Genomic DNA, 20,839 nt, shown 5'->3' with positions numbered 1-20,839 from the left:
GTTTGACGCAGGTTAACAGTTCCGTAATTCTCCCTAACAGAATGTGTACAAATATACCTAGTCCATCCTCTCTCTCTCTCTCTTGTCCCTTTCAGTCTCTCCATTTCTGCCAGTTCTACTTCCTCTCCTCCTTATCTCACCTCCCCATCTCATCTCCTCATCCCATCTCCCCATCCCATCTCCTCCCCATCCCATCTCCTCCCCATCCCATCTGCTCCCCATCCCATCTCCTCCCATCCCATCTCCTCCCATCCCATCTCCTCCCATCCATCTCCTTCCCCATCCCATCCTCCCCATCTCATCTCCCCATCCCATCTCCTCCCCATCCCATCTCCTCCCCATCCCATCTGCTCCCCATCCCATCTCCTCTTCCATCTTCACTGTGGCTACCTCACCTTCACCTCAGCTCAATATTATCCTTCGTGTCCCTAATGTCTCCAAAACCAGTAATTGTGTCGATATCAGTTTCTTGGTTCGTTTACATTGATTATTAATCTTTACGTCGGCAGTCTTCCTTTATCTGTTCCGGATCACTCCAGTTAACTTCTTATAATTCTCTCTTTTTTTTTTAGATCCTGTATTTTTCTTTTTTTTTCTCTCTCTCTTTGCATTATTCTATCTTCTAATTTTTATAGTTCCCTTTAGTGTGTTTATGTCTCCCATCTTTCTTTTTGTAGATATATTTTTTCTTGTCTTATTATTCTTTCACCTTTATAGTCATTCAATGGCAACTTATCTTCTGTGATATACATAACTCACTTGTTTTTCGTGTTTTAACTCATTGATTTCATTGATTTATCGCGGTTTTCTTTAAATTTTTTTCCCCTTTCATCTCACACTTTCACGAACATCATAAAACTGTACCGTATATCTCTCTCCATGCTGAGTCCATTCTGTTATCAACTCAATTCACTATTGTACAATCATCCCTGAAATGTAATCCCAGTTTACTCGTCCTCTGTTCAGTGTCATTAAGCCTTGTACAGTGAAGTCCATATGCTTTACTTGTCCCTCCCCCCCCCCTCCCCTCCTGTACTGCTCCTCCCTCCTCCCAATCTCTCTCTTACCCTCCCTCCCCCCTCTCTCTCTCTCCCCTTCTCCCTCCCCCTTCCCTCCCTCACTATGAGTGTCCCCTTCATCATGGACATTGTTATACTTGCAGGATAACACCAATTTATACATGGTGCTTGAGTATGTCCCCGGGGGTGAGATGTTCTCACACTTGCGGCGCTTGGGAAGATTTAGGTAACTACTAACTTCTATTACTGTCACACCTCGTATTATGACAATGTGTTTGGCCCCTCCTAGCTGACCCTGTGACAGCTACCAGGATGATGTCGGAATCAAGCAGTATTATGTGCTATACCTTGTGTGTGGGTGGTTTGTTTTTATTCCTGAGCTGTAGTCAAGTAATGCATTCACAAGTCTAGTCTGTTTTTTCTGACACAATTTTTTTTCTATTGTTTTTTGGTGATGATGTTTGACTTTGAAGGTATTACTTGACTGTAGTGTCCCTGGCCTGAGGTCCACATGGAAGACTGCCATCCACAACAGTTTCTAAACACCCGGCTTCCACTCTTTTACATTGTTAAGTACTAATGATCCCAGAAGTACTGTACTAACAGTCAGCACTAACAAGAATGGTATTACTCAATGTATACATTTCTCCAACATTTCAGGATAATTCCAATTTGTACATGGTGTTAGAGTACGTGCCTGGTGGCGAGATGTTCTCGCACCTGAGAAAGATTGGCAGGTTTAGGTAAGAGTGTCTCTGGACCACTGCTAGTGCTACTGCACCCAAAGGCACACCATCAGCCACTGGCCCCCTCGGCTTTTCATATTAGAATGCTTTAAGCCTCCCTGAGTACTATAGCAGACGTAGGCATGTGAGAACCATGCATTATGTCTGCTGTGATACAGTCGGGAAGGGTGACCATAACTGCCGTGCTAGTTCATTTTTGGTGGCAGGTTTTTGGCTGTTTTTTACTTATAATTTGCTCTCATTTTAGATGCTTTATATCATTTGTTGGTGTTATTAGCTGTCGTGGCTATAACAGTTTTATGAGACGACCCCAGTACTATACCAAGGGGTCAGTTTTTTACTAGAGATTATGGTGTTGTGTATTACATTGAGAAAAAGTGGTGCCTTTATAAGGTACCTTTGGTAAATAACAGAAGGAAAAGGTGAACCTCCCTTTTCCTTGTGATACATAAAACCATGACTAAGATCCAGATTTTAATACCTGAGCTCCAATGTTCCTTTTGTGTAGATGTTCACAGCTTGATGTGGTGGTCAGTATATAATGTACACCCACCCTCTTGTCTCCCTTACTCCCCTTTTGTTAAATAAACAGTTGTATTGTACTATTAATCCTCTGTATAGAAACTAAACTCGCTGTCTATGGTTTTTAAAATGTTTTAATCCTGTATAATGTAGTTAAAATAGACCACAGCTAAATAATATTTTGATAATTTTGGTATAAAGCAACTTTACTTGATCTTCCGAATGTGTGTGTGTGTAACTTTCTGCATGCTTCAACAACCAGTGAACAGTGGGTGTGGTGAAGGTCGTACCATTACTAACATGCCATGGGGAATCTTGACAAGTTTTAGATGTGCTCCTTCTTTAATATAAACATTCCAGTAAATAAATACTGGCTACTGTTACCCCTGTGAGTGTAGTGGACCTCCCCAGACCCTAACACTGTTTGCCTTGTGTTTCCCCATTTGTATATCAAGCACTGTTTCCCTCTCCCTTTGAGCACATATCTGGATATGTCTGTGTCTGTCCTCATTTCTGCTGTGAACTCAAACTTACATACAGAAATTTGATGTCATGTGTTTGAAATAACTAATTCACACACACACAGAGTTTGGTGTTATATGATTAATAACTAGCAATTACTAATAACTTTTTCCAAGGTGCAATATAACAACGGAAGTTAATATCTTTATGTACTAGTAATATGTTGAAAATGTTGTGAAACTACAAAGTTAAATGTGTGTCAGTGTTTTAAGGTAAAAAATATACAGTACATGGGAGTTCTGAAAATACAAATGATCATCGATACTAATTTCTAAAACTGTTTATTGATTGAAATGGATAGCTTTTGATAGATACAGTACGGTCTTGATGAAATAATGGCTATTAGAATAATCTCCCTAACTATTGTGTGTTAAATAGTCTATGCATTGTTTTAACCAATGTACATACAGATAGTTGAACAGTTTACCTACCAGAAAATATAATTAGTTTCAACATTGATTTATACTGTATTTTAGTTCATCCAAAGTTCAGGGTAACAGTTCAGTATTTAGATTGAGATGAAACTCCTATTTTTATTACAGTAATGCCTTTTGGTTATAACTCATCTTATAGAGACATTCAGAAATTCCTGTAATCTGAATACAGTTCCATGACTCAGAAGGACATAAGTTATGCAGCTGAAATAACTCTGTACTGTATCACATCACCAGGATGAGCCAAGTCCTTGTGAAAGTTGATGCATTATATGTACAGTATTGGTGATTAGTGATTTATGTTGTAATTAGGTCATATGACATAGAGAATTGGGGATAAATAGCAGTTATTGGTGACGTTACATGTATCAGTCACTTCCATGATCAGTGTAACATAATCATCTAGTAATTAGCATACAGTAATTAAAGGAAGACAGAGAATGTGTGAGAGAGAAAGTTGGAAATAAAAAAAAATAGATAAAATAAGATGATGTTGAATAGGGAATGAAAGAAGGAAAGACAGGAGATATTATTATTATTACCAAGTCACAATACATCAACAGCCTCTGATAAGGTCGACGAGGGTTAGGCAGGTGTGGGCGGCTGGACTGCTGTGGGTGAGATGGGAATTGCACATGAAGTTGTAGTGGAGGGGAAAGTTCCTAACTAAGAGGCTCCTCATCAAAGAGTCCCATCATAAGAGGAGCTTGAGGGTATTAAAATGTCTGGGTAAAGGGTTTGAGGAGGATCAAAGAGACAAGGTTCCAGTGCCAGAGGATCGTGGGAGTGTTGAAGCTCTGACGTTACCGAGGAAGGAATGGTTAATTTGAAACACTTATTTACATGTTTTGACATGAATGTAATAGGTAATTAGTTTTGCTTGATAAGGTTATTGAAACTCCGTGAATATTAATGTAACTATATAAAGGATACAGTATATTGTAAACTCTTGAAAAATGTCTGCGGCGGAAACTAAGATCTTGTGTTTATGCGGAAGAAAGGTCTCGCAGAGTGAAAAAAGTAGTGTTTCTTATTATACACAATGATATACGGCTGCCTGAAGGAAAGATTTAAGAACTGTGAACATAGATCCAAGTTTATGAAAACGCTGAATGATAAAAAAAAAATTGCTTAAAATCCTCAGACACGAGTGCAGTATTTTGTCCTGTAACACAACTCTGCTTCAGTTTACACGTATTTTTACTTTATGTTGAATCAAACCTCACCTCTCCCCCAGCACACACATATATATAACTGCATGTCAGCTTGTGTACTAATTATAATAACAATTAATATCTCTCTCTCTCTCTCTCTCTCATAAGTATGTATCCTCTTGAGCATTTATCCTCTGGTGTGTCCCTGATGGCAGCCTTTTGTATTGCCTGAAATATATGGATACATAACTGTAACTGTATTTTTCTAATTAATGTGCTACAGTGAAACCTCTATATAACGCACTATATAGAGAGGACAGTCCGTTATATCGAGGCTCTGTTAAATGTGAAATCCCTCTTCTAAAGAACTATATAGAGATGAAAGTCCATTATATCGACGCTGTGTTAAATGTGTAACCCTCCATCTAACGGATTATATATCGAGAAAGAAGTCGTTTATCCGGTTGTTTCACTGTAATGTATTGATGGAATGTTCAGGACTGTACTATATTTATACGGTTGACTTTGTTTATGACGTATGAATACAGTATGTTATTAAATTACTCTACGTTAATATTGTCTTTATAAACAACAACAATTTTTATGGCTAATATAGTTAGTGATGTAAACAACCCAATATTTGTTTCACCTTTAATTACACTTAATATAATGCCCTTTAATTACATTACCAGTAGTTCAGAGTTGGCAACACACACACACACACACACACACACACACACACACACACACACACACACTCACTCACTCACTCACTCACTCACTCACTCACTCACTCACACACTCACTCACTCTCACACACACACACACACACACTCACTCACTCACTCACTTTTTAAACCCCAATATTAATACCTAAACAGACTCAAAACCATAAACTTTTTTGACGGTAGATACGAGTCACACAACAGACCATTGCCGTACTCAGTTCATCACGCCCCGAGGAGCATTTCAAACACTCACTATTTATGTTGTATATAAATAATCTTGTCATGTACTGTATATATAGAAGTACACTCTGAACACGACCGAGGTATTACAGAACAGGTAGCTGGATGGTGGAGAGGGAGAGACCAAACATTGGACCAACATTGTCTTACACGGGACATATAATTTTTACTTTTTTTTAAACATGTTAGAGTTATGTATAGAATTTTGACCTTTTTTATTTTTTACTAACATTATATTGTGGGTTTTAACGGTATAGTATTTGTATAGTTTTATATATCTATAATTAGACTATTTAAGTTGAGTGACTGGGATGCCAGGAAATAATTAAATTGTTTCATTACTTTAGGATATAGTCTCATTAATATATTTCTAGGTGTATCTATTGTTGACAAGCTAAACATCATTAAGCATTACCATGTACATTACAGTATTGTTTTACTGTATAAAATCTTGTTAAAAATATAATACCATATGATGAGCCATACTTTAGTCTGAAGAATATGGCCACTTTACATAAGTTTTATTTATACTGTATATTATTAAAAATTTAAGATCTTAAGATATAATTGCATAGTTGTTTTTGTAGTTTTGGGTAGAGAAAATATTCTATAAGTGTCAGTTTGTGATATATATGGAGTAAAAACCATTAATATAAATTTGTCCTTCCCCCTCCCCGTGCTTCTACAGTGAACCCCACTCACGGTTCTACGCTGCCCAGATTGTGCTAGCATTTGAATACCTCCACTACCTTGATCTCATATACAGAGATCTCAAGCCAGAGAACCTACTCATAGACAGCCAAGGGTACCTCAAGGTAAGGCTCGTGTGTAGGTCAATCGTGTGTGTCATAATTACTTCTGAACTGGACGAGTGTTTGACGCTAGATTACCTTTTAGTGTCCGAGTTGGGTTATTGTCTCGCACTGTAAATGTCCTATTATTTTATTTGTTATGTAAATATTGCATAAAGCTTTTTGAATCTTTCAGTTTAGATTAGAAAGTTTGTGTAGAACTGTAGATTAATAAAGAGATTTTACTGTGATATCACTTACAGTTTTAAAAGGAAATAAATTCTCAGTTACTCCATAGTTAAAAGGGAATATTAATTATGACTAAAAGGACATCCAATTCTGTTTTCATTTGGTTAAAAGTTTGTTCAGTTTATAATTTAGAAAAAAGGGCAGAGGTAATTTGTATTATGTATAGTATAGTGGGTGGTAAGTGATGTTAGTCATGCACTGTGGCTGTTGGTGGAATTCTGTGACTGTGTGTTAAAGGGTCCTCCACATAACACAATCAGTAGAGAGGTGACACTACCTACTATGGCAATGGTACAGATGGTGTCTTGTACCTTAAAATATTAGTGATTTAATTAGTTAGGGAAAATGCTTAACCCCTTGTGTATGGGGTCTCCTCTGAGCTGAAGAAAATTGTCTGTTGTTAGTAAAATTAGATATTAAAAGTGGCGTCCCTGTAGTGTTATTATGGCTGAAACTGAGAGGTTGTTGTCAATCCTTTATAAGCATTCTTAATTAATCCTGTTTGAGTAACGTGGAATATCTGTGTTTCAGGTAACCGACTTTGGGTTTGCCAAGCGGGTCAAGGGACGAACGTGGACGCTGTGTGGGACCCCAGAGTACTTGGCCCCTGAGATCATTCTTTCTAAGGTAATGTTTATATCAAGACTCTACTGTTTGCTGAAGTTATAATACAGAATGTCCACAAAGTTGTGTTCTGATTTTGAAATTTTATTACAGCAAAACTAAAAGAGTACTGTAAACATTTTTCACCTGTGCATGCTGGGATTTGAACCCGGACCACTAAGGTTGGCACTCAGACAGCCATCCATTGGTGATGGACTAAAAGCTGCCCTTCCTTAGCTGCTGACTTTACAGCTCAAGGTCCCTCGCCTATAACTGTGGGTCTGGTGGGTTAGGGAACCCCACTCACACGAGTCCCAGAGAGCTTTTAATATACTTCCCAGCTCAAAAGTGTTGTCTCTATATGATAACCTGTAATGTACACAGGACTTTGTGAACAACCTGTATGTCTAGACCACAATGTTGTCCAGTAAAAGATCTATTCCATACTACAGTACTGCAGAAGATATTATGCTTAAGAAATAAAATATGAGGTTTTATATGCCTGAATATACTCCCTCATCTCACAGTTTCAGTGGCTGTATGCTGATGAATGTATTAAGTATTGCGCGACCTGATATAAAACATTTCTGGTATCTTACAGACAGATAAAAGTACTTGGTAAACTGTATCAGACCTTGTGTTCCTTCTCATTTGATTATATGATGAAAATAATTATGGTACAAATACATTTAGTTTGACTTATACCTCAATAAAGGATAATTACAAATGTTCCTAATTAACTAGTTTTGAAGTTTTTGATTGATTTTTCCACTAATGGTAAAGAAAAGTTGGTTGGCTCAATGGTAATGTTGAGAAAAGAAAAATAACAGATCTTATCATTGATTCATTTTTATTGAAGATATAGCCAAGGTTCTTTCATGGTTGTATGGAGTGGAGTAGATGGCTGAGGGAACTTTATCTTCACACAGGGCTACAACAAGGCAGTGGATTGGTGGGCACTTGGCGTTCTGGTCTATGAGATGGCCGCTGGATATCCTCCATTCTTCGCCGACCAGCCTATCCAAATATACGAAAAAATCGTCTCTGGAAGGGTAACACTCTCCTCCCTCCCCCTTTAACCTCAGTGATATACCTGTATTTTATTTATTTTTACCATTTTCTGTCTATTGTAAAAACTTGTATGAAAGGTAACACATTCTCTCTAGTAACCTGATTGATATATTTACTATTTTCTGCTCATTGTGAAATTTTTGTTTTAATATTGATAATGTTGTGTTTGTGTTTGTTTAAGCTCTCAAGTTTTGGTTTTTCCCGTGAGAATGAAGGTTGGTGATCTTTCTCTGGTGTGGTAATACTGATCTTTCTCTGGTGTGGTAATACTGTACAGTACACAATTTCTACTAGGTATAACTTGGCTGGTCATGCAGAATTGTCACCAGACACTGTGTTAGGTCAGTCCTGTACACTTAATGTGCTCTCCAGATGTGTATCTCTCAGTCTTGTCTCTTTTGTCTCACTTATGTCTGTCTCTCACTCAAGAGTCTCTCCTATCTCCCCTTGTGTCATTTAGAGCTGTCTCTTAATCCAATCTCTGCCTCCTATGTCTCACTCCAATTAATATCTTTGTAACTCTCTCTTCTGTCTCAAACCTCCAATTTGAGTCCCTGTCTTTAAAATATTTCTACTCAACTCCCAGTTGTTTGACTCTGACGTTCTTCTAGGCAAATTCCCCCCCTCCCCCCCACAACCTCTCTTGATGCGGTAGTTCAGTATTATGATATTCTGTTAAATATTAATCCTTCCACACTTCCAGCCCTTACCCTATACAGTATTCTTATTTTCTCAGCCTCCCCTTCCCTACCATATGCTCCAATAACTCCAGATATGTAATATTTTCATCACACGTGTATAATCCAAGTCAACCGTGTAGTAAGAGAGGAATTAATGCCCAGTTTGGTAATCAGAATATCCCCCTGTTTTGTTCCTGATTTACCAGTCATATGTAATTGAATTTTTTAGGGAAGGGGTGGTGTCAGGAGGTGAAGCTATACTGCACTACCCCTCTGTACTAATCAACCTCATAATAGAGAGACTCAGGTTGATATTTATTCCTTTCATGAGGCCAGTTGACTCCTGCAAATTGACTTCAGTTTGGATAATTACAAACACATATACATATCATGTAATATTTTATTAACCTTAGGAACCAATTATACAGTCATCATCCAGTCATCCATTCTCGACTCCTATCCATTAACTACCCGGTATGTCTGTCATCTCGGTGAATTCCGGCACTTTGATACTGTATCTTACTTTTCATGCACCATAACCTAACCCATATCTCTGTTTTGAGTGTTAACATATTAATTTTATGGTAGTGCTTCAAACTATACCAAGTACATAGTTTGAAAAAAAGAATTATACCTAAAGATATATAATCGACATTCTCCATAATACAGTATTCCCCGAAATTTGTGAGGCAACAACCACCAAGCAAGCAAGCACTGTCAGCTTACCCTACTGCATTGATGTGTTTATTGGTCTCCTCTTCACACATCAACACTGTCAGGCCATAAGATTAGAGTTCCTATCTCATGGAGTGATATACTATGATGGTGACAGGTTAATGCCTTGCTGTATTTTCAATTTGTCTACAGTATTAACAAGTCATGTACTTAGATATCTTACAAGAAGGTATTATATGTATTTTCCATCTTCTTGTTCATGATAAGTTAGTATTGAGTAGATTTAGTTTATATCCACATACCGGGTAGACCAAGTTGTAGAGCCACTGGCACACTTGCAGAAGAATACAGTACGTACTATACAAACAGGGTTAATCTCTTCATCCAGAAAAAGCATAAGTAACATTAGTGAATACCATAAGTAATATCACTAGTACAGAAGAGAGTGAAGGCTGCACTGGTGTACACTGTTGTAGAGGGAATACTGTACCTTTATCATGGTCTACAGAGTGCTTTATGTTGGGACTTATATTTCATGCATTAAAATGATCTTCTCCTTCTAGGTGCGGTTCCCAGGTCACTTTTCATCTGATCTGAAGGACCTACTGAGGAACCTTCTGCAGGTGGACCTGACCAAGCGGTACGGAAACTTGAAGAATGCTGTCAATGACATCAAGAATCACAAGTGGTTCTCATCAACAGATTGGATTGCTGTATACCAGAGGAAGGTGAGCTGCCAGCAAACATACTCTAACTGTCCCAAATTAATGGCTAGACTGGTTTTGAAACTTGAGTTATTCTGGTTTGCCTAGAATTTACAGCTTGCATGACTAAACCTTTACTGTGATACGAGTTCATGTTACTTGGTATTTTATTTGCATGTTATGAAGCCTAGCCTTTAGTGTATTAACATCTCCCATCACTGTTATTTTCTCTAGCACGCTAAAACTTACTGGTACTTGTTTTTGTTACTCATTTAACTTTAAATAATTTATCTATGCAACATAAATTTATTTCATTAAGATTAATCTTTGCATGAGTTAACAATAATGCTGAGATTCTCTCTAAGCCACAAGGCCTGGCTTACATCAAAAGTTGCCTCAGTGCTTCTTGCTTCAGTTTTGACTTCAGTGCTCCCACCAGATGATGCAAGTTATTTGCTGTTAAATGAACACTTGACATTTTATTTTATCCTTTGGGGTTATTTCTTACTACTGTATAGACCAAATATTCTTGGGAACTGAGGTATGTTAAATATGAAATGCTGCTGCCAAGTTACCTGTATTGGTGGAGTCCGAGTCAGTAATTGCTGAGCACCTGTTACAAGTTACTGATGTAAAACTCACATTGTTAAACTGTTAGAATGATTAAGTATGATCATCACAGTGTTAACACTGCCCAGTATTACAGAGAGACTCTCCCTCACTGCCTGCTGTGTTTACCAATGAATTTATTAGAAAACTTTAATTTGATCTTAAGAATTTTTTTCCTTCAGTTTTCATAAAAGGCTTCTTTTCCCATGAAGGATTGACACTGATGTACAGTATACTGCAACTAATATTGTTAAGATCATCATCAGTTATTTTGAGCTTGACTAATGGACAGTACATACACAGTATATTGCTATATATACATGGAATAAGAATATTGAAACTTTGTCATTTTTGCAGCCTGTATTATCAAAATCAATGAGCAAAATTTATTCATAAAGGATAAAAAACTATTACACTTTGATATGTTTTGGTTAACAAAATTCTGCCCCCTCCACTTTTTTTTCATGACAAGTCCAGTACTCTGTCCCCTTTCATGTGGTTGGTAGTTCACCCTGTTGACCTCTCATGGTTGTTCCAAATACAGTTGACATACTTATTCATGGTAGTGTTTGTGTAAGAAATTCTGCTCTTAAGAAACTATGTGAAGAGGACATTTTGTCCTCTGTGAAGTGTAAAGATAATATTCTTTCATTAACTTTGTATTTATGACAGTTTGTAAGAAAATTTTCTCAAAGCTCAAAAAATCTGTTAATGTAATCTTGAATGCCTGCACCGCTGAATGTTGCATGACCGCTTTATTGCCTCCCCGTGGTAGACTCCTGCCCCATTGGTTCCAAAGTTAAAGAGCCGCGGGGACACGACCCAATTTCCTCAGTACGAGGAGAGCAGGACCACCTTCCGCACTACAGCAGAGGACATGTTCTACAGAGAGTTTTCTGAATTCTAGACGGTTGGTAACGGTTTTATTCAGCTCATTCATATAGTATTTTTATAAAGAATCTTTTCGTGTAATACATTGTGTCTGTATGCTCAGCCGTGTCTCCCATGGTCTGAGTTTAACAGAGACTTGTCACATCCTTATAGGGCTTTGATTGGACATATATTTTACCAAACATTTTTCTTTTCCTAGTTTTGGGGCAACTTCTCATCCGGGTTTTCATATAATGGATGTTACATCATCATTCTCAGTTTGTAACCGGTCTCACTTAGTAACTTACAGTGGCTGGAAGCTTATGATAATATTTACACTTATTTTAAAACACACTGAAACTTTTATAACACTGAATATTTGTCTGGGGAAAATTATCATTTGCCATATGAAATCAGATTAGCAGTTACAGAGTTTATAGTTCGTATTTCAGGATGTAGCATTTTTTTGCCATTGGCCTCATATTCACACTACTACTTCTACTACTTTTTTGTCACTTGGAATCCAGGGATGACAGAATGATACGAGTCGCCATCATTATTACTTAGTATTACAGTCTTCTCATCCTCTTCTATCAGCTAATTTATCATTTCCGCCACTATCAGTTTATTAGCAGTTTGAGCAGTCAGTCTCATCATATCCAGTGTTAGTGCAGGAAGAAACAGGAATGCAGTACCCAGAGAAAACATGCAAACACACAACCACTATGATCAGTGTGTGGAGTGAGAATTCATTTGGCGAGGAAGTTATGGATGGAGTGTCACTACAGTACTTGGTCTTATTATCACTTTCTTGCATTACTCTCTCTTAGTACCATTTTCTCTTCCTTAGTACCATTTTCTCTTATTGTTGAAGTTCGTTCCTTCCTTCACTGAACCCGGTAAGTAAATGGAATGGAATTTTACTGTGCACTCTCCTGTATGAAGCCTAATTAATATTTGGTTAATTTATTTACAAGAACTGTGCTTGTGTGTATATGTATGTGTGTGTGCATATGTATGTGTGTGTGTGCATGTGTGTGTGCATGTGTGTGTGCATATGTGTGTGTGTGTGTGTGTGTGTGTGTGTGTGTGTGTGTGTGTGTGTGTGTGTGTGTGTGAGTGAGTGCGTGCGTGAGTGAGTGAGTGAGTGCATGCGTGAGTGAGTGAGTGCGTGCGTGCATGCATGCGTGTGTGCGTGTGTGTGTGAATATTCCCACTTGTCAAAAAATTCTCTCAAATATTTCTGGGTCACCTGAAGATTAGTACCCCAGCTTCTTCCACCTTAAGATTAAACACACTAACCTAACCTAACACCTCAGGTAACATTAAGGTGTGCATTATAATCATTAGGTGAAATAAGGAGGGGGTGTATAATGTTATGTGATATAATTCCCTCTTTTTTTTAGTTTTTGAGACAAGTAGATGTATGGACGTATTACAGGAATACAATATACATCATGGTATTCTAGTATTGTATATATCTCATGTTTATTGTCTTGTTATGGTTAGGTTTTTATTCAAGAAGATGAATTTTTGGTGATTATCTTTTATTAAAATCTTTGGTTCATTCTATAATTTGCTCTTAGTTTGTTAGCCTAAATAATCTTATACCTGTACCTATAATTGAATGTCTAGATCCTAATGATAATCTGAGCTGTTGCAGGAACCTTATTTGTATTTATTTGTTTTTCTTCCAAATTTCTTTATTGTGTTGTGATGATGATACAGTTTCTTGTTATTTTCAGATTGAAGCTCCATTTATCCCCAAATGCAAAGGGCCTGGAGACACCAGCAACTTTGACGACTATGAAGAGGAGGCCCTCCGTATCTCCTCCACAGAAAAATGTGCCAAGGAGTTTGCTGAGTTTTAGAGGCCTTTTGCAGTGTCTAGAGGCTAAGCTGACTCCCTGTGTCTGTGTACAAGTTTAGTACTCCCCTCCAGAGACCCCAGTGCTTGTGCATTGTTGTATACATAGGCTGTGTGTGCACCATTATGTGTGCCACACAGCCAGGCCTCAGGCAAGCAGTGGGCTAAGCAAATGCAGCAGGTGCTCAGTTGTGGGAGATGCTGCTGTGTACTTGGTGGCTCACACACATGCAGACAGTGCCAGAGCCCAGGCTGTGATGGCATGAGTGCCAAGGAGCAGTATGGTGGGTGGTGAGGTGAAAGGTGCCACTGAGAATAGGCTTATCTTTAGTGTCACTTGAAATCAGCTTGATGGAATATAACATAAATTCGTTTTACTGATAATTTCCAAGGGAGAAACTCCTCAGTCTTATGATATGCATCACTTGATTAATATGTTGAACAAGTTGACAGCAAGTAACATTAGAGATACATTTGCCTTTGTGTAGAAAAATGCCACCTCAGGAAGATGCCAGACAGAGGCTGTCAAGCGATGGCGGAGTGAGAGAATGGCCTAAGTGTGGTGGTGGGAGCAAGTGCCATTTTTAGCAAATAAGGTGGCGTACGTGAATAGGTGTGCCGCTGCTAGCCAGCCACTTGGGGTCCGGGAGCTAACCTAGTCATGTGGTGAGTGGGGGTTGACGGACTTGCCGGGAAGAACATCAGTATAACAGGAGACGTTCAGGCGGCTCGGAGGCAAGAGTGAGTTGAAAAGTTACTCATGCTTGAAAAGTTATGTCATCTTTAAACGAGACGGAGAGGAAGGTCTCATTTTATGGTCAAGGTGAATTATACGCATGGCAAGAGTAAGAATAAAAGGACTGGACTCAGATTTTGGTAAAAGAAAAGGGAACGAGCCATTTTAAGTGAGGAAAAGGATGTTTCGCATGATGGAAAGTGCTGCAAAATTAATGAAATCAAAACATATCCTTGATCTTTAGTAATGCTAAGATTGAAATATTTACGAAGGAGCACCTGCCAGAACAAGGAGTAAGTCTTCAACCCGGGCTAACTCCTCCGCCGGTCTCCTGGAGTCTCCCTATTGGCCGTCATCAGAATCGACTGCAGCTTCGTTTACTACACACGGTCGATGCCCCAGATTAACTATGCCAAAATGCAGCCGACTCTCATCACACACTTTGTAGATTACATAGTACACTTATATGGGTTCAACAGAGTTTTTATGATTTAATACAAGAATGACAAATGGCTAGATTTCCCCAAGTTGCATGTATGTAGGTATGTATCAAAGTTAATAACATAAAAAAAATATGTCCATGTGTGCAAAGTTGTAGAATACTTATGTGTTGGATTAGTGTTTCTATGCGATTCACATTGATGTGATAAATTTGAATGATGTGTGATGGCTTCTTTTCATCCATTTCAAAATGAAAAACTAGTTACCGGTAGGCATGTAAAAATTAGATTTTGTGAACTAATCTTTTCTTTTAACTGCCAGTGGGAATGAATGGTTATTAATTGCCTAATTCTGAGAGCAAATATTTTTCTTCTCTTCCTCCTTGTGAAGTCTCAAGCTATATAATACTGTACGGCTCTGTGAGTCCTAAGGCACACTGTAAAAAATAATATTACTTGTCTATTTTCTTGCATTTTAGAGTCTATTGTAATGATTATGATAATTATTATTAGTTTGTGTTGTTATGGTCTGGCGCTCGATTTACGTATCACACTAACCTTAGAGGATTTATGTTGAGTTTCCCAGAGAGCGTCTCATTTCTTTTTAGTGCAATATTTTGATGATGAAAGTGAGAAAGATGCCCTGTGTCACTGTACTTTGCAATGTTACAAGAATATGCAGCTCCAAGGTTTTCTGTCTTTATGTATATATATAAACCTCAGATCACATAGCTGGCATCATCATTACCCAACTGACCCAAGTATCTCCCGTACCGGAGGCACGACCCGAGTCGTGCAATGGCCTTTAGACGGAAACTTTTTACAAGAATTTGTGTTGAAATTGTCGTTTCTGTTAGCAAGAGCAGTGTGTAATTAGTAGTAGGAGTTCAGTACATTGCCAGCCACGTAGGAAAGATTTTTTCCTAATGAATTGGAGATAGGAAGTTACTATGTTTGTACAGTTATGAATTTACATTCAGTATGTTTTATGTAAAATTGCATATGTTAATTCTCTGTGTAGAATGGGTACATGAAACATAACCATTGTATACACAGTTTCTTAGGGGTGATACTTATTATGATAGGATGGCCATTTTTTTTTCTTTTTGGATGGAACCAAAAACTGCTCAATGGGAAGTTTTTGATGTATTAATATTCTGTCAAAAATGTTTTGTGCCAGGCACTTCCGTTAACTGATTTTTTGCCATAATAACTTCCATCGTTGGTAAACTATCACCAAGTGGGAGGAGCAGGGATGGTGATGGAGGTTAGTTCCTTTTTATACTGTGAGGGCCTTTTAGCAAGTTATGGTCATATGTTATTTTAATCAAGCTCCTCTGGGTGTGCTGGTACATGTAGTTGGAAGTAAAGTATTTTGTTTACCAGGTGAAGAACCTTAGCAGATAATTTTACAACATTTTATTGAACTGCTGACCTATAGTATTTAGAACAACAATGACCTTTGAGTGAAAGTCTAGCTATCTTTTTTCTTTTATTTAAGTTACACTGAAAGGTCATTCTCCTGGCACAGTTGGGAATTAACAATTCCAAGTCAGCAATGGGTAATGCAGACTGATAGTTGGATCAGAAACCCTAAGTAGCAGTATCTTGTGAGTGTTTTTTACAGTAATACATGGTGCTCTGTATTACTCTTTGTGAAGAGTTAAGTTAATACCTCCTCACACTCAACTGGCTCCACACGGCCTTGTGTTGGGGGCAGATGTTACCATCATTTAGTGACTGTATGCATCCCAGCTAGAGTAGAAATAGTAAGATATTAACCCTGTCAATACTACTTCCAAATTTTAACAAATCTCAGAACTAACTGTGAATAATTATTTCATTACTATTTCCAAGTATATTAGAACAGCAACTTTAAATCAACATTTTGTTGCTAGTCTATGAGTTTGACAAATAATACCTGAAACATTACAGGTGGTATAAAGATATTCTTTGTACACTACTTGAGTTTAGAAAAGAACAATATTTATTTTTCATGAGCTTCAAGATATTTGAAGAATAGAATGAATGTTAATATAGGTTAATGTTAATTCAAGATTGGAACTCAAGAAGCAGCAGTAAAGACAAGCAAGCACAAACAAGGTTGTTTCCATAGCAAACTAAGGCCAGGTCCTTGAATATTGCTGCTGTATTGGCATTAAGTGGAAAAAAAATGCTGTTCCACCAAAGCTTGTCTGTTGGTTGGTCTTTTCCATTTCGTCAGAATACTGTTGATTTTTCATAGGACTTGTTTATGAAATTGTGAACGAACTGTGTATTTCAAAACTCAACTTGCATGTTTTTATCTTTTGAGAAATTGTTTTCTAAGCCATAATTGTTCATGACTGCAGCTTTACTGGCAGAAGACTATCACGGGGCTGTTTGCATCAGTCAGTAGCAGGCAAATGTTATGCAAATTTCCTCTTAACATTTTTGTCAGTGATTCTGACAGTTTGATGAAGTTTTTATATTTTGTCTGGAATTGTACAAAGAAATTGGAACAATTATTATACGAAAAGACTTTTTTTTTAGATACATTTTTCCATAAGTTTACACGCTAAATATGACGATACCGGTAATCTGATAGTTCCACTAACTGCATCGTTTCATTTAAAGTTTACTAGGAACACAAGTAGCCACAAACTGGTGCACCACATACAGTTAGCTGCAGCAGCCACTGACTGGTGCATCACATACAGTTAGCTGCAGCAGCCACAAACTGGTGCATCACATACAGTTAGCTGCAGCAGCCACAAACTGGTGCATCACATACAGTTAGCTGCAGCAGCCACTGACTGGTGCATCACATACAGTTAGCTGCAGCAGCCACAAACTGGTACACCACATACAGTTAGCTGCAGCAGCCACAAACTGGTGCATCACATACAGTTAGCTGCAGCAGCCACCAACTGGTGCATCACATACAGTTAGCTGCAGCAGCCACAGACTGGTGCATCACATACAGTTAGCTGCAGCAGCCACCAACTGGTGCATCACATACAGTTAGCTGCAGCAGCCACAGACTGGTGCATCACATACAGTTAGCTGCAGCAGCCACCAACTGGTGCATCACATACAGTTAGCTGCAGCAGCCACAGACTGGTGCATCACATACAGTTTGCTGCAGAAGCCACAGACTGGTGCATCACATACAGTTAGCTGCAGCAGCCACAAACTGGTGCATCACATACAGTTAGCTGCAGCAGCCACAAACTGGTGCATCACATACAGTTAACTGCAGCAGCCACAAACTGGTGCATCACATACAGTTAACTGCAGCAGCCACAGACTGGTGCATCACATACAGTTTGCTGCAGCAGCCACAGACTGGTGCATCACATACAGTTAGCTGCAGCAGCCACAGACTGGTGCATCACATACAGTTAGCTGCAGCAGCCACAGACTGGTGCATCACATACAGTTAGCTGCAGCAGCCACAGACTGGTGCATCACATACAGTTAGCTGCAGCAGCCACAGACTGGTGCATCACATACAGTTAGCTGCAACAACCACAGACTGGTGCATCACATACAGTTAGCTGCAACAGCCACAGACTGGTGCATCACATACAGTTTGCTGCAGCAGCCACAGACTGGTGCATCACATACAGTTTGCTGCAGCAGCCATCAACTGGTACACTACATAAATACATTCCGCACACTGAGTCAGACTTAACGTGGGCATGTGAATTTTCTTTCTTGTTACCTTTCATATGGTGTTTTCCTTGACTCACCTAGTGTACAACTGGATGAAGCTCACGATTTGACTTATTGTGAGACGAAGCACTGATGTGGGTAACTCGTGAATATTTTGAGGACAATTTTTAAAAATATTGCATTCGGCGAATTGATTACGGGCTCGTCACTGCTTATTTTAGACTTCATTGTAAGACAGAGAATTAATTTCAAGATAAATTGTTCCACTTGTCTCCATGGAGGTTCAAACACGTGTTGCAAAATTCACATTTGCCCAAGTTGGCCTCTGCAAGCTGCGGTGAGAGGGAATGGCAATTGTTGAAGAATTATGGTAGTGGTGATCATTATGATGATTCTTGAAGAGAATGGGTAAACAAAACAGATCGACGTGAGTTAGTGGGTTCCTCGATGTTGATTGTATGAATTCCTCCGCTCCCCAAACAAGCGACGTACGCAGGGTCCCCTTGAGAAGCCACAGAAATATCTTCTTGTGAAGGGCTAACTGATGTGTGATTTTAGCATTGATTCATCATCCCCTAATGATTGTTACTATATATACATCTCAGAACTGCTAGTATCTATTTTTCTTAATCTCTAACGTGCATTAGTATGTCTGTGTGTGTATGTGCCCTTAGGAATATGTTTGTATGGAAACTGTGGTTGGGACCTTGTATAGGAAGCTTAAACCAGACTCTATATCCCAATTGAGTATTTAATCTATGTTCAGTGTTCATAGTCCGATTGCATTGAGTTCATATTTTGTGATTTGTAGTTGCCAATTTTGAATAAGACGTTAATAAATGAAACATGTACTAAGACAAGACATTTTATTACAACCTTCATTAGAAAATACTTTAATGCAGTTTAAGGATGTGTGCATCTGAGAAAGAATGTTTTTATTAGGAAGTATTTTTGAAAGATTTACTGTATTTAATACAGTATGAGAATTTTATTGTTTTGGGAGTCCTGGAAAATTTTATTTATTTTCTGATAAAATGTTACTGCTCAGTTAATTTTGTTTGTTTCATTTATAAAAGTTCAGTGCAGGTTGAAACTCCCATATCCAGCAACCATTGGACCAGCTTCGAACCGGATACAAGATACAGTAGTATTACCATTATGTCCATGTATTTAGAAGGTCGTATTTCTTATGCAGTTATAACCTGTATATACTGTATGCCTGTACCTGTATACATACACACTGTATATTATATAATTTCTTCTTTAGGGCTTTAGTTGTAAAATCTCAATTTGCTTTTTTGATGTTTGGGAGCCATGGTGTAGTTCAAGAAGAGTAGAATCAAACTGCAACACTTAAATAAGTGCACTACCACCCTCAGCTGTGAATTCAAGCAAATAAAATGAATGTTGGGAGTGATTGGCATGCCACCAAAACATTAGTGGCCAACAGGTAAACTACGAGACGCTGCCGCTCGATGGGAGGTTTGCCGAGTAATAGAAATTCTGTTCACGTTACCATCTAACCACACCGTTCTTTAGGAGGTTTGCAGGGTGATGGAACAATCAAACTTCTTCATCATCATCACTGTTTTACGGCCATTTTCTATACTTGTACAGGTTAGTAATATTAACTTAATGGTAGTTCTCTGAACTGCACTGTGTCCTGCCATCTCTCGTCAAGTTGTAATATGAGGTCACTTCTCAGTTCTCACAGCCTCTCTCCATGCCATTCTTGGCCTACCCCTAGCTTCCCCCTTTCTCCTTCAAACTCATACATCTCTTGACCCAATTAATTTCCTCCATTATCTCCACATGCCCAAACCACCATAGCTTCCCTCTACTAAAAACCTTGCCAATGCACTTAATACCCAGCCACCCCTTTAACTCCTAATCTCTCAGCGTCATCATACACGTTGATCTCACCACTGCCATTTCAGCTCACTTAAGTCTACATGAATTATTATCCATGTTTCATTGCCATATAACTAAACACTTCTCATGCTGGTTGTGTACTACTTTCTTTTCAAGCAAGGTGAAGGTCCTATTGCAATCTAACAAAGACAACAGCTTTATAATCTTCTTCCAGCTACTTCTGAATTTTGCAAGTGAGCTAGAGTCAGCTGCACCTCCAGTATAGATCATGTCACCCAGGTACAGTAGTAACTATCCCTTATGGGTTTTTTTAGCACTGCACATATTCGCACATTCAGCACAATTTAAGTCGGCAACATCCTGTAGTTTACCATTTACACCACTGCACCTCTTGTGTACTTACCTTCCTTACTTACTGTGCATCATTGAATTACTGCCAACATCCTTCTCTTAAACAGCACATGGCCATTTTCCTCTTTCCATCACAGGTCTTTTACCCACGCCACTAATCCTATCATCTTAAGGTTTTATATCATCACATTTTCACGGTTTCAGTTGTCTGCAATCACGTGCAATATGTTTAGAGAACTGCTTATAGTTATAATGTTCTCTTGAGGAAATATAATAACACATTGTAGAACATGTCTGTC

General features: G+C 38.4%; 1 protein-coding gene across 2 annotated transcripts; it reads left to right on the top strand.

Annotated features, from left to right (window-relative positions):
- Positions 1-1,679: 1,679 nt before the first annotated feature.
- LOC121867056 (cAMP-dependent protein kinase catalytic subunit 1) lies at positions 1,680-19,172 on the top strand (the record flags this gene model as incomplete). Of its 2 annotated transcripts, XM_042366814.1 has the most annotated exon segments (7): positions 1,680-1,762; positions 6,054-6,180; positions 6,937-7,032; positions 7,938-8,060; positions 9,998-10,162; positions 11,523-11,657; positions 13,363-13,450. In XM_042366814.1, coding segments are annotated over 6 exon segments (726 nt in total), but the record flags the coding sequence as incomplete, so codon positions are not given.
- Positions 19,173-20,839: the final 1,667 nt, after the last annotated feature.

The sequence above is a fragment of the Homarus americanus genome, unplaced genomic scaffold (assembly GCF_018991925.1).
Source record: "Homarus americanus isolate GMGI-L3 unplaced genomic scaffold, GMGI_Hamer_2.0 scaffold18665, whole genome shotgun sequence".
NCBI lineage: Eukaryota > Metazoa > Arthropoda > Malacostraca > Decapoda > Nephropidae > Homarus > Homarus americanus.
Note: the sequence above shows the minus strand (reverse complement) of the source record. Positions and strands in the feature narration are given on the sequence as shown.